The sequence below is a fragment of the Tamandua tetradactyla genome, chromosome 5 (genome assembly GCF_023851605.1).
Source record: "Tamandua tetradactyla isolate mTamTet1 chromosome 5, mTamTet1.pri, whole genome shotgun sequence".
Classification (NCBI taxonomy): domain Eukaryota; kingdom Metazoa; phylum Chordata; class Mammalia; order Pilosa; family Myrmecophagidae; genus Tamandua; species Tamandua tetradactyla.
In genome coordinates this window covers 37356796-37371425 of record NC_135331.1, presented here as the reverse complement: position 1 = coordinate 37371425, position 14630 = coordinate 37356796, and the positions used below count along the sequence as shown (strand labels likewise).

At 36.0% G+C, this 14630-nt stretch overlaps 1 protein-coding gene and 1 non-coding gene across 12 annotated transcripts in view; both read right to left on the bottom strand.

Moving 5' to 3' along the window:
* The window catches only part of LOC143684060 (uncharacterized), a 126692-nt gene that overhangs the window by 74983 nt on the left and 37079 nt on the right, over positions 1-14630 (bottom strand). For 4 of the 11 annotated variants that reach the window (XR_013175824.1, XR_013175825.1, XM_077160722.1 and 1 more), the window contains one exon: positions 10621-10664. Coding sequence is in view for 3 of the 11 variants with exons in the window: in XM_077160722.1 (XP_077016837.1) it covers positions 10621-10664 (44 nt within the window). In the remaining 8 variants the exon portion in view is untranslated. The other 7 variants (XR_013175820.1, XR_013175822.1, XR_013175818.1 and 4 more) reach the window with 4 other exon arrangements.
* LOC143685257 (U6 spliceosomal RNA) lies at positions 9008-9114 on the bottom strand. The gene has a single exon (XR_013176505.1). It is a non-coding gene; the product is annotated as a U6 spliceosomal RNA (small nuclear RNA).

The following is a 14630-nucleotide window of genomic DNA, read 5'->3' as shown; positions in this document are numbered from 1 at the left end:
GTCGATAATATGGGATGGGGGATGGAACTTATCTGTCCAGGGATTCATCTGGAGGTTGTAGGTTTCTGGAAAGTTATCCTAGTGCATGGAACCTTTGTAGAATCTTATATAATGCCCTAGGTGTTCTTTAGGATTGGCAGGAATGGTTTTTGGTTGGTGTTTGGCAAGTTATGATAGGTAGCAATGTCTAACTGAAGCTTGTGTAAGAGTGACCTCTGGAGTAGCCCGTTGACTCTATTTGAACTCTTTCAGCCACTGATACTTTATTTGTTACACTTCGTTTCCCCCCTTTGGTCAGGATGGCATTGTTGATCCCACGCGGCAAGGGACTTTTCACCCCTGAATGTAGTGTCCCACGTAGGGGAGAAGGCAACGGTTTCACTTGCAGAGTTGGGCTTAGAAAGAGAGAGGCCACATCTGAGCAACAAAAGAGGTCCTCTGGAAGCAACTCTTAGGCATACTTATAGGTAGACTAAGCTTCTCTGATACATACATAAGTTTCACAAGAGCAAGCCTCAAGATCAAGGGCTTGGTCTATTGATTTGGGTGTCCCTAATGTCTGACACAGTATCTGGGGTTTCCCCAGTGGTGAAGTTTAAGTTTCCTCTTCTTCCTCCCATCCCTCAAAGGGCTTTGCCAATACTTTTCAATTATCTGCTTAATACACTCACATTACTTTAAAAAGTTATATGGAAGCTTAATGTAATTTTTCTAGTTCCCAGAGTAAAAAAACTTATTGGTACTTTTCTGGAGACTCTGTTTACTTTTTAATATGTAAAGAAATTGTTATCTTTGTGACATTAAAATGTAATTTTCAGAATACAGAATATCTTTCCATTTGTTCAAGTCTACACTTAGGGATTTCACGGGTGTGCTAAGGTTCACTTCATGTAACTTCTTAACATGTGTATTAACTTCATTCTGAGGTATTCTTTTCTTGTTATTGAAAATGAGGAATTCTGTTCATTTTATCTTCTAGGTGGCTATCGTCCATATATACATAAATGTTTTAAATTTTTATGTGTTAATTTGAAGAAAACAGTTAAATTATACAGTCTATAGGAATTTGATTTCACAGTACCTTAGAAATTGTTGGATTCAAAAGTATTTTACTTTTCTTTTTCTAAGAAGAAGTAGGATAACTTTTATTTAGCTGAGAAGCTATCCCAGATGGTCTCAAAAGAGACCTGAATTTTTTTTAATATTTTTATTGTAAATCTTTACAAACATATTATCGTTATTGAGATACAAACATTCTATACATGATGCACAGTGTATCAAAATATCACATTAATTATGTATTCATCACCATGATAATTAAGTATTTTACTTTTGAGTCTAAAGCAAGAGTTTTGGTTTTGTTCCCTGTAGAAAGTATTCACATCACAAAATTCATCCACACTAACTGAACATTCTATGAATAATTCTAGGAAAAGGAAAAGAACAAAATAAACCTTAAAGATAAAACTAGACGTTTTCTTTTCAAGATGGTCTTTTGAGGTTACACATCAATTAATAGAGAAGAATGCATTTCCACTACCTGTTTGAAGAAAGAACTTTAAAAGCAAGCAGCTTAATACTGTAACTATTTAAAAGCATTAAAAGGACTTAAAATTAGTAGAAAAGAACACTTATAAGTACTTCTCCTAGCTAAGCAAGCTATTAATAAAGATATTTGAGTCAAGATCTGTTTTAAATGGCTGATACAGGCTGCTTAGAGGTTGTACTAACACTTATTTTAAAAATATTTTCATCTATTATATCAGCTACAATGCAGACAAGTTACAAAAATGAGACCCTAAAATGTCATTGGAGAAACAATAAAGAAATGTAATAAAAGGACACGAATTTTACATTTTTATAAAGTAGAACATGTTTCCTTTGATTTTATATTATCAACAATAAAATAGTGTATAATTTTCCCCTTTCTTTTCCCTCTTCATTTATGTATTTATTTTTACCTGTATTGGTGTGCCATCAGGGTTTTCTTTTGTCACATAGAGGCTTAATGTTTTTTTTAATTGACTTCCCAACAATTTTCGATAATTTAAGGAAAATCTTTTAAATTTTGAGTTTTAAAACGGCATGTATTCTGCAATCTCTGTTCTGCCACCCTTTAACTTTATGAGAAGAGAATTGTAAGAAAAACTAGTAGAGAAATCGAGAAACTTTATTTATTATGAGTGGCAAGGAAAGGAGAAATCAAAAGTCCCTGTACTCCAGTTTAACAGAATATGCCCTCTAGCACTATGTCTCATCTCTAATAGATAATATGCAAGAAGATTCTACACGAGTGAAAACAGAAAATGCAATTACATTTTATTACAAGAAATTTGGAAAACGTATCTTTAACAAAGTTAGCTATTTAAAAGTATTACCTTAGGCTGTCTCTTAATAGCTACTTTTCACAAGTGTGAAATTTAATGAACACAGCAGCATTTACACAGAAGACCAAAATGATATCTTAATTACTAGCTGCATTTTCTTAGGCAACAAGAAATTAAATGGAAAGAGAAATTAGTTTTACAAATGGCATCATATATCTTTATGTTATACTCCTCTCTATCAAGACACAGATGGTTATGGATCTTGAACTTCCTAATATTGTAGGCAATTTTCTTTTCCTTGGGCACATCCAAATCCATCACAAATCTAAGTTATATATTATTTTGGGATCATCTACAAGGGCTGAAGCTATTTATCATAATTATTTAACATTTACTGACCTCATATAATAGGATTTTCCCACATATAAGTTATATAAAACTTATAATTTGCTGAAACTACTGATCCTACAAGTTTATAGAATAATCTCTGCATGCCTTCATACCCTCATCACTGGCTCACCCTCAGATATTGCCATTCACACAGAAGAATTTCGTGAATGGATAAATCAGTATAAGAAACAATCAAAGTACAGTGGCCTGGGCAAGGATTACAGCTTAGAGACATACAAAGAGCACTAGGATGTGGAAAAGATGATTTCACAGGGAGAAAAGGAGGCAACAAGAAGCCTGAGAACACAGGCATTCCTAAGCTACAAGCACATGCCCAGGATGAGACGCACATGCTCAGAAAAGACTGAAGGAGATACTGTGCTGGTGCCACCAGCAGATCCTCAGTTCACAAGCAGGAGGACTAAGCTCAGAAGGACGGTACTGGCAAACAAACAGCCAACTGGAGAAGACTGTGGAAGGCACTTTGTACATTGGGTTTGTTTTTGTTAGTGGCTGGCTCTTAATGAAATACCTGTCATATCACTAGGTGGATACAAACTTAGGGAACAGACACTTAAGGGATAAAACTAAAGAGTTAGCACGTTAAAATAGTAACATGTATAGTGTATAACAAAAAAAAAAACAAATAGGAAATATGGCCCATCCAGACAACAAGCTAAAACATCAGAAACTATAAAGGAACACCAGACAGTTTTAAAACATGGTCTTAAAAATGCTCAGAGTGCAACTGGAAAACACAAAGAACTACTGAATATCAGGAAAATGATTATGAACAAAATGAGAATTTCAATAAAGAGATTAAAAGTATTAAAAGAAACCAAACAGAAATGTTGAAGTTGGCAATAAGTGCCATAAAAAATTCCCTAAAACAGTTCAACAGCAGGTTGGAGCTGGCAGAAGAAAAAAAATCCCTTAAATTGAAGCTAAGACAATTGAAATTATGGAGAACAGAAAGAAAAAACAATAAAGAAAAAAGAAGTGAACAGAGCCTAAAAGACCTATGAGAACAGTCAAGCATACCAATATATTTATTTCAGGAGTTCCAGAAGGAAAAGAAAGAAAGAAAAGGGCACAAGGACTATTAGACTATATAATGGCAGAAAACTTCCAATTTAATGAAAGTTATAAATATATGCATCCAAGAAAGCAAGTGAATATCAAACAGGATAAGTTGAAGAGATCCACATCTAAGATATTATATTCAAACTGTGGAATGGAAAAAATAAAAGAGAGAATCCAGAAAGCAGCAAAAGAGATACACTGTGTCATGTACAAGAGAGCCCCTACAAGATTAAGTGATGATTTGTCATTAGAAACCACTGAAGTAAGAAGGCACTGCAATGAAGAATTTAAAGTGCTGAAAAAAATATAATTACCAATTAGAATTTTATATCTGATGAAAGTGTCTTTAAAATTGAGAAACAGAGTGAGACAAAAGCTAAATATACAAAAGCTGAGAAAGTTTATCAACACTAGACCTGTTCAAAGAGCAATGCTAAAGGAAGTTCTTTGATTGAAAGGAAAGGACACTAGACAATTGATTGAAGCAGCAGAAAGAAATAAAGATTTCCTTTACAGGAAATAGGAATAGCTAAAAATCAGAAACAGAAGAACAAAAAGCAAAGTAGATAAATAACAAAACAAAACCACATTAACAATTACATTAACTATTAGTGGACTTAAGCCTTCAAAAGGCAAAGGTTGTCAAAATGGAGAAAAAAGTAAGACCCTAACTAGATGCTCTCTGTGAGTGATGCAATGTAAATACAAAGAAACAAATAGGTAGCATATAAACAAATGGAAAGATGTATCATTCAAAAATAGAAAAGTATGAATGAGATGGAGTAGCTATGTTAATATCAGATAACATAGACTTAGAGACAAAAATTTAGTAAAGATAAAGAGAAACATTTCTTAGTGAAAACAGAGTCAATTCACTGGGGAGATATAACAATAACAAAATGCATATACCTAATAAAATTGGAAATTTAAAATTTAACAATACCACTTATAAGAGTATTCAAGAACATACATTTTCTTAGGGTACATTTTATAAACTATGCATCAAACCTTTACACTGAAAAGTATAAAACGTTGCTATGAGACATTAAAGATGACCTAAAAAAATTAGAGATGCACAATGTTCACAGATTGGAAGATTCAGTATTGCTAAGATGTCAATTCTCTCCTAACTCATAGATTCAGTGCAATCTAACTTGAAAACCTAGCAGGTTTGTCTTTGCAGAAACTGACAAGCTCTTTTTAAAATGTATATAGAAATGGGTAGTCAAAATAATTTTGAAAAAGAAGACCAAAGACGAGGGTCTGATTATAATAATCATACCTGAGTGTTATCTGTGTAAGGATAACATGTGGCTGAGACTGGAATGATGCATAAGCAATATATTTAAAAATGATCTTTTAACATTACCTTATACCACAGACAAAAATTAACTTGAAAGGGAATGAAGATCTAAATAAAACAACTAGAAGATCTAAATAAAACAACTAAAACTTGTAGAAGGAAAGAGAAAATTTGTGACTTTGGGGTAGGAAAAAAATTCCTTAGCACACAAAATGCATGAACCATAAGATTTTAAAAATTGATAAACTGAACTTCATCAAAATTTAAAGCTGTTTTCCTTCTAAAACACCATTAAGTAATGAATGGCAAAGCCAAGCACAGGTAGGGAGAAAATATTATTCTCACACATCTGACAAAGGATTCAGAATATACATATTTTAAACCTGAGAACTCATGCAAGAAGACATACAACCCAGTTTGAAAATGTGCAAAAGAGTTGAACAGACACTTCACAAATGAAGATATGTGAATAGTCAACAAGTACATTAGTCATAAGGGAAATACAAATTAAAGTCACAATGAGATAGCACCATATATCCACCAGAGTGGTTAAAATTAAGATTGAGAACACCAAAGTTGTTAAGTATATAGAGTAACCAAAACTTTCATCCACTCTAGTGGGAGCATAAAGTAGCATACCACATTTGAAAACTACTTGCAGTTCTTTTTTTTTTTTTAAAATTAAAAAAAATTAACTAACAAAACATTTAGAAATCATTCCATTCTACATTACAATCAGTAATTCTTAATATCATCACATAGTTGCATATTCATCATTTCTTAGTACATTTGCATCGATTTAGAAAAAGAAATAAAAAGACAGCAGAAAAAGAAATAAAACGATAATAGAGGGAAAAAAAAAAAACTATACGTACGATACCCCTTACACCTCGCCTTCACCTACCACTATTTCAAACTGAATTTATTTTAACATCTGTTCCCCCTGCTATTTATTTTTATTCCATATGTTCTACTCTTCTGTTGATATAGTAGCTAAAAGGAGCATCAGACATAAGGTTTTCACATTCATAGAGTCTCATTTTGAAAGCTATATCATTGTTCAATCATCATCAGGAAACATGGCTACCGGAACACAGCACTACATTTTCAGGCAATTCCCTCCAGCCTCTCCACTACATCTTGAACAACAAGGTGATATTTACTTAATGCGTAAGAATAACCTCCAGGATAACCTCTCAACTCTGTTTGGAATCTCTCAGCCATTAACACTTTGCCTCATTTTATTCTTCCCCCTTATGGTCGAGAAGGTTCTCTCAGTCTCTTGATGTTAATTCTCAGCTCATTCTAGGGTTTTTCTCAGTCCTTTGATGCTGAGTCTCAGCTTATTCCAGGATCTTTGTCCCATGTTGCCAGGAAGGTCCACACCCCTGGGAGTCATGTCCCATGCAGACAGGGGGGAGGGTGGTGAGACTGCTCATCATATTGGCTGGAGAGAGAGGCCACATCTGAGCAACAAAAGAGGCTCTCTTGGGGGTGACTCTTAGGCCTAAATTTTAAGTAGACTTGACCTATCTTTTGTGGGTTTAAGTTTCATGTGAACAAACCCCAAGACTGGGGGCTCAGCCTATAGCTTTGGTTATCCACAGTGCTTGTGAGAATATCAAGAATTCAACTTGGTGAGGTTGAATTTCTCCCCACTCTCACCATTCCCCGAAGGGGGCTTGCAAATACTTTTCCAGTCACTGGTCAAATAATTCTGGGATTCATCGGGGCATCATTCTGGACAAACCAACAAAAACTCATGTGCTACCTGAGATTCCAAGTACTTATGACATTCAATCAAACTATCTACATTAGTTATATTAGGACATGCTCTAGTCAAAATCTAAATTTTGTAACAAATAAACATTTTTTGCTATAGTCTCACACATAATGTGACATTTTAAAGTATTAGATATCATCTATTTTCAACACCCTGCAATAATGACAATCCTTTGTTCTTCCTCATGCAAAAACATTTTTAAAATTTGTACATTGTACATTTCACTATTATTATACACTCTAGGCATTCCTAGATTATACCATCTCGATCTTTAACATCTATCTTTCTTTCTGAATACATTTATGTCCCCAGCCCTCCTTCCTCTATCATTCTCACATGCAGCTTCATTCAATGTTTTAACATAATTACATTACAATTAGGTAGCATTGTGCTGTCCATTTCTGAGTTTTTTTATCCAGTCCTGTTGCACAGTCCGTATCCCTTCAGCTCCAATTACCCACTATCTTACCCTATTTCTATCTCCTGATGGTCTCTGTTACCAATGACATATTCCAAGTTTATTCACTAATGTTGGTTCATATCAGTGAGACCATACAGTATTTGTCCTTTAGTTTTTGGCTAGTCTCACTCAGCACAATGTTCTCTAGGTCCATCCATGTTATTACATACTTCATAAGTTTATTCTGTCTTAGAGCTGCATAATATTCCATCGTATGTATATATCACAGTTTGTTTAGCCACTCGTCTGTTGATGGACATTTTGGCTGTTTCCATCTCTTTGCAATTGTAAATAATGCTGCTATAAACACTGGTGTGCAAATGTCCGTTTGTGTCTTTGCCCTTAAGTCCTTTGAGTAGATACCTAGCAATTGTATTGTTGGGTCGTATGGCAATTCTATATTCAGCTTTTTGAGGAACCACCAAACTGCCTTCCACAGTGGTTGCACCATTTGACATTCCCACCAACAGTGGATAAGTGTGCCTCTTTCTCCGCATCCTCTCCAGCACTTGTCATTTTCTGTTTTGTTGATAATGGCCATTCTGGTGGGTGTGAGATGATATCTCATTGTGGTTTTGATTTGCATTTCTCTAATGGCCAGGGACATTGAGCATCTCTTCATGTGCCTTTTGGCCATTTGTATTTCCTCTTCTGAGAGGTATCTGTTCAAGTCTTTTTCCCATTTTGTAATTCGGTTGGCTGTCTTTTTGTTGTTGAGTTGGACAGTCTCTTTATAAATTCTGGATACTAGACCTTTATCTGATATGTCGTTTCCAAATATTGTCTCCCATTGTGTAGGCTGTCTTTCTACTTTCTTGATGAAGTACTTTGATGCACAAAAGTGTTTAATTTTGAGGAGCTCCCATTTATTTATTTCCTTCTTCATTGCTCTTGCTTTAGGTGTAAGGTCTATAAAACCACCTCCAGTTATAAGACTCATAAGATATTTCCCTACATTTTCCTGTTTTATGGGCTTAGACCTAATGTTTAGATCTTTGATCCATTTTGAGTTAACTTTTGTATAGGGTGTGAGATACGGGTCTTCTTTCATTCTTTTGCATATGGATATCCAGTTCTCTAGGTACCATTTATTGAAGAAACTGTTCTGTCCCAGGTGAGTTGGCTTGACTGCCTTATCAAAGGTCAAATGTCCATAGATGAGAGGGTCTATATCTGAGCACTCTATTCGATTCCATTGGTCGATATATCTATCTTTATGCCACTACCATGCTGTTTTGACCACTGTGGCTTCATAATATGCCTTAAAGTCAGGCAGCGTGAGACCTCCAGCTTCGTTTTTTTTCCTCAAAATACTTTTAGCAATTCGGGGCACCCTGCCCTTCCAGATAAATTTGCTTATTGGTTTTTGTATTTCTGAAAAATAAGTTGTTGGGATTTTGATTGGTATTGCATTGAATCTGTAAATCAGTTTAGGTAGAACTGACATCTTAACTATATTTAGTCTTCCAATCCATGAACATGGTATGCCCTTCCATCTATTTAGGTCTTCTGTGATTTCTTTTAACAGTTTCTTGTAGTTTTCTTTGTATAGGTCTTTTGTCTCTTTAGTTAAATTTATTCCTAAGTATTTTATTCTTTTAGTTGCAATTGTAAATGGAATTCGTTTCTTGATTTCCCCCTCAGCTTGTTCATTGCTAGTGAAAAATATGGAACGCTTCATGAATTTGCGTGTCATCCTTGCGCAGGGGCCATGCTAATCTTCTCTGTATCATTCCAATATTAGTGTATGTGCTGCCGAAGTGAGCACTACTTGCAGTTCTTTACTAGTAGCAATTACATATCTAGGTATACATAAAATGGAAATGAGTGAAAATCTTCACTGAAAGAAAACTGGCACTGTTTGCAATAGTCAAAGAATAGAAACAACTCAAACGTCTATTAATAAAATGGATAAATTGTGGTATATTTGGATAATGGAATACTCTACAGTAATGAGAATGAACGAACACAGGTAGATAAGCAAAAGAAGTCAGACAGAAAAGAGTGTTTCTATTATTATTCCATTTACAGAAAAGTTCAAAAACCAGGGAAAACTAAGCCGTCTTCACATGAGATGAGATACTTATTGCCTTTGGATGTTAACTAATGGGAGGAGCTACAAGGGGGACTTCTAGGGCTCTGAGAATGTTCTATTTATTTATAGGTAGAGTTACATAAGTGTTTTGTTATAAAAATTCACCAAGATATACACATGGGAGTTTTGCACTTTTCTGTATTTAAAATTCATTAAAAGCTTCCCTTCAAAAACTGGAGATAAAAATGTATCACCTGGGGTTATGGTGGCTCAGTGGCAGAGTTCTCGCCTGCCATGCCAGAGACCCAGGTTCAATTCCTGGACCTCCCCATGTCAAAAAAAAAAAAAAAAAAAAGAAGTATGGTCTGGAAGTGTTTTCAATATGGCAGAGTAGGGAGTTCTAAAGTTCAGGTCATCTTCCAAGGCAGCTAGTAAAGAGCCAGGAACTATATGAAACAACTGTCTGGGGAGCTCTGGAGACCAAAAGAACACCGTCCACCATCCAGGGAAGAGTGGAAGAGACTGATAAGCTGTGGAGAAGACCTGGGAGCAGATCTCTCCAGGATGCGGAGGCTCCTGCCGCTCCCCCATGGGCCTGGCAGGCTGCCTCAGGAGCCACCTCCTGGCCGGAAGGAGAAGTCCACTTTTCCAAGAATGTGGGGCGGTGGGGGGGACATGGATGGGCACAAACTGGCTTTTGATTCGCTAATCTGGACTTCTGGGCTCCAGCTCTGAGCACAACTAAAGTTTCAACCCACCCAGGACAAAAAGCAGCCAGCAGCCTTTGTTTCAAGCACACCCCTGCAAGGGGAAGAAATGGGGCTGACTGAGGGAGACAGTAATTTCTCATGGCAGCAGGAACAGTGCTGAAGGGTGGCTCTTTCCCAGGAAAAAGGGGAGGGGGCACAGCCCAGCACAGTTCGCAGCTGTTGATTAGAGAATTCAGATCCCAGGATCTAGGATCTGAGCAACAGTTTCAACCTGCCCAGCAAAAAGCCGCTGAAATCCTCTATGTCAACCACGTCCTGACAGGGGTGGAGTCAAGTGAGAATTAAAGGCTTGGCACCACCTTAGGACTGCAGGGAACAGTTGGCTAAAGAGCACCATCTGATGGGCAGGCCAGAAATGCCATCACAGAGAAAACTGGTCTCCTTCCAGGTCTCTTCCCCAGGGCCCTTTGAAACCAATCGACACTGCCTTCGTATGTCGCTGGGTCTGTTCTGACTAGGAAAAACTTACCTGGGAATGTCCTCTCCTGGGGGACTCTCCTCCCTGAATGACCCCTGCAGGTAAAAGCAGTTAGAGATAGTTAACAGAGTGCTAAATACATATAGAGGTGAATTAAAAAACAAACAAACAGTTCAGCATTCCCAGAGAAGGAACAGGAAAAAGGAAGTGAGTGGTGGGGTAGGGATTACTAATGACCCCACAGAAATAAAAAAGATATTAAGAGGATACTTTTAACAACTGCACACTAACAAACTAGACAACTCAGATGAAATGGACAATTTCCTAGAAACACACAACCTACACAGACTACAGAAGACCTCAATAAACCAATCACGAGTAGAGCAATTGAACCAGTCATCAAAAACCTCCCAACAAAGGAAAGCCCAGGATCAGATGGCTTCATAGATAAGTTCTATCAAAATTTCCAAGAATTAATACCAATTCACTCAAATTCTTCCAAAAACCAGAAGAGGAGGGAATACTATTTAACCCATTCTATGAAGCCAAGATCACCCTAATACCAAAACCAGATAAAGACACTATAAGAAAAGAAAATTACAGACTAGTTTCTCTAATAAATTTAGATGCAATAAATTCTTGACAAAATACTTGGCAAATCAAATCCAACAGCACATTAAAAGAATTATACACCATTATCAAGTGGGTTTTATACCCTTTATGTAAGGGTAGTTCAATGCAAGAAAATCAATTAATGGAATATACCACGTTAACAAATCAAAAGAGAAGAAACACATGATCACCTCAATGGACATACAAAAGGCATCTGACAAAATGAGCATCCTTTCTTGATAAAAATCTTGTGAAAGAAAGGAATACAAGGAAACTTCTTCAATGTGGTAAATGACATATATGAAAAACCCACAGCTGACATTGTATTCAGTGGTGAAAGTCTGAAAGCTTTACCTCTAAGATCTGGAATAAGAAAAGGAAGCTCACTGTCTCTACCGTTGTTTAACACTGTGTGAGAAGTCCTAGCTAAAGCAATTAGGTAAGGAAAAGAAATAAAATGCATTCTAATTGGAAAGGAAAAACAAAACTTTCACTATTTGAAGAGGACATGATTCTATATTTAGGAAGTCCAAAAAAAATCAACAACAAAGCTAACAGACCTAATTATGAGTTCAGCAAACAGGCGGGATACAAGACCAACATGCAAAAATTAGTAGCATTTCCATACACTGGTAACGAGCAAACTGAGGAGGAAATCAAGAAAGAAAATTCCATTTACAATACCAACTAAAATAATAAAATATCTAGGAATAAATTTAACCAAGGATATAAAAGACCTAGACACAGAAAACTACAAAACAGTACTAAAAAAAATCAAAGAACTAAATAAAGTGGAAGAACATTCCACGTTCGTGGATTATGAATCAATATCACAATTGATATTGTGAAGATATCAATTCTGCCCAAATTAATTTACAGATCCAATGCAATCCCAATAAAAATTCTAACCACCTACTTTTCAGAAATGGAAAAGCCAATCATCAAATTTATTTGGAAGGATCAAGGGTCCCAAATAGCCAAAAATATCTTTAAAAAGAATAAAATTGGAGGACCCACACTTCCTCACCTTAAAGCATATTACAAAAAGCCACAGTGGTCAAAACAGTATGGTACTGGCATAAAGGCAGATATGTTGATCAATGGAACCAAACTGAGAGTTCAGAAATAGACCCTCATATCTATAGTCAATTGATTTTTGACAAGGATGCCAAATCCACTCAGCTGGGATAGAACAGTCTCTTCAACAGATGGTGTTGAGAGAACTGGACGTACATATTCAGAAAAATGAAAATCCCCATATCACACCTAATACAAAAATTAACTAAAAATGGATCAAAGACCCACATATAAAAGCCAGAACCATAAAACTCCTAGAAGAAAATGTAAGGAAGCATCTTCACAATCTTGTGGTAGGAACACAAGCAATGGAAGGAAAAATAAATGGGACCTCCTCAAAATGGAATACTTTTGTGCTTCAAAGGACTTTGTCAAGAAGGTAAAGACAGCCTACTCAATGGGAGAAAATATTTGGATCCTATAGCTCAACAACAAAAAGACAAATAACCCAATTAAAATGGGCAAAAAGGCTTAAATAGAAACTTAATGCGAATAGATAAAAACCACAGGAAAACATGCTCAACATCATCAGCTATTAGGGAAATGAAAATCAAAACCACAATGAGATATCATTTCACACCTACTAAAATGGCCACTACTATAGAGACAGAAAACCACAAGTGCTGGAGGAGACATGGAGAAATAGGAACACTTATTCACTGCTGGTGAGAATGTAGAATGGTGCAGCCACTGTGGAAGACAGTTTGGTGGTTCTTCAGGAAGCTAAGTATAGAGTTGCAATATGATCTGGCAATCTCAGTACTAGCTATATACTCAGAAAAACTGAAAACAAGGACATGAACAGACATTTCTACACTGATGTTAATAGTGGCAGTATTCACAATTGCCAAAGCATGGAAACAACTGAAGTGTCCATCAACTGATGAATGGATAAACAAAATACGGTATACACACACACACACACACACACACACACATACACACACAATGGAATATTATTCAGCTGTAAAAAGGAATGAAGTTTTGATGCATGCAACAACTTGGATGAACCTTGACGACATTATGTTGAATGAACTAAACCAGACAAAAAAGGGCAAACAATGTATAGTCTCACTAGTATGAGCTCTAAGCAACACTTATAGTTAAAATCTATAGTAGAAGTTACCAAGAGATCAAATAAGGACAGAGAATTGGAAGCTGATGCTTAATTTGTATGGAATTTATACTAAGGTTGATTTTAAATGTTTGGAGATGGATAGAGGTGAAAGTAGCACATTACTGCAATTGTAATTAACAGTGCTGAATGAACAATGATTATGGTTTAAAGGGGAAAGTATAGGGTCATCCATGTTACTAGAAATAAAGTTAGAGCATTAAATATGGGACTGTATAATATAGTGAACCTTGTTGTGTATGAGGACTGTGGTTCATTGTACAAATATAAGAATGTTCTTATATAAACTAGAACAAATGTAGTTTACTATTACAAAGGAGTTAATAGGGTGGTATACAGGGGAAATACAACTAATGAAACTGTTGACTATAGTTAATAGTAATACTGTAATATTCTTTCATCAATTATAATAAAGTTACTACACCAATACATAAGTGTCAATAATAGAGGGGTATAAGAAGTACAGGATTTTTCTTTTTGGGGCACTGAGAATGTTCTCAAATAGACTATGGTGATGAATGCAAAACCGTGATTATAACGAGAGACACTGAGTGTGCACTTTGGATGGACTGTATGGTATGTGAATAAAACTGTTTTAAGAAAAAGCCAGTAGGGTATACATTTAAACAGAAGTAACAGAGCAGCTGTGGAAAGCTCTGAGCTTGCTGAAGGCAGAAGGCAACTGGCAGGCTTAACCCTTGGCTGCCTTGTACTGCGTGTCCTTCAGATAAGGATCTTCTCTTCTCTGGGCCTGTTTCCTCCTCTGTCCACAAGGGAGATGGTCCCCTCTGAGCTTTAGGATTCTCTAATTCTCTGACAAACTACCAGGGACAAATGGCTTTTCTTACTTTCTGGTATCATTCCAATGGCACTTTATCACGATTGTTGTAAACCTGTTCAAATGCTTCCTCATCGTTAAAGTTGAGAAATGTTCCCTTATGCTAACCATAAATTTCTTGTTACTGTTACAAAAAAAGTATCACCTACAAAGGACCAGGAATTAGACAGATGTAATTTATTTACTTCAACAATGAGAGCCAGAAGACAAGGCAATGGTATCTTAAATGCAGAGAGTAAACAACTCTGAACCTAGAATTCTGTATCAAAGTATCTTTTAAGAATAAGGATCAAAAAACGACATTTTCAGACAGAAAAACGGAGTTCATTGCCAACAGGCCCTCCTTAAGGAAAATTTTGAAAGATAAATTTCAGGAAAAAGTAAAATTATTCAAGATGG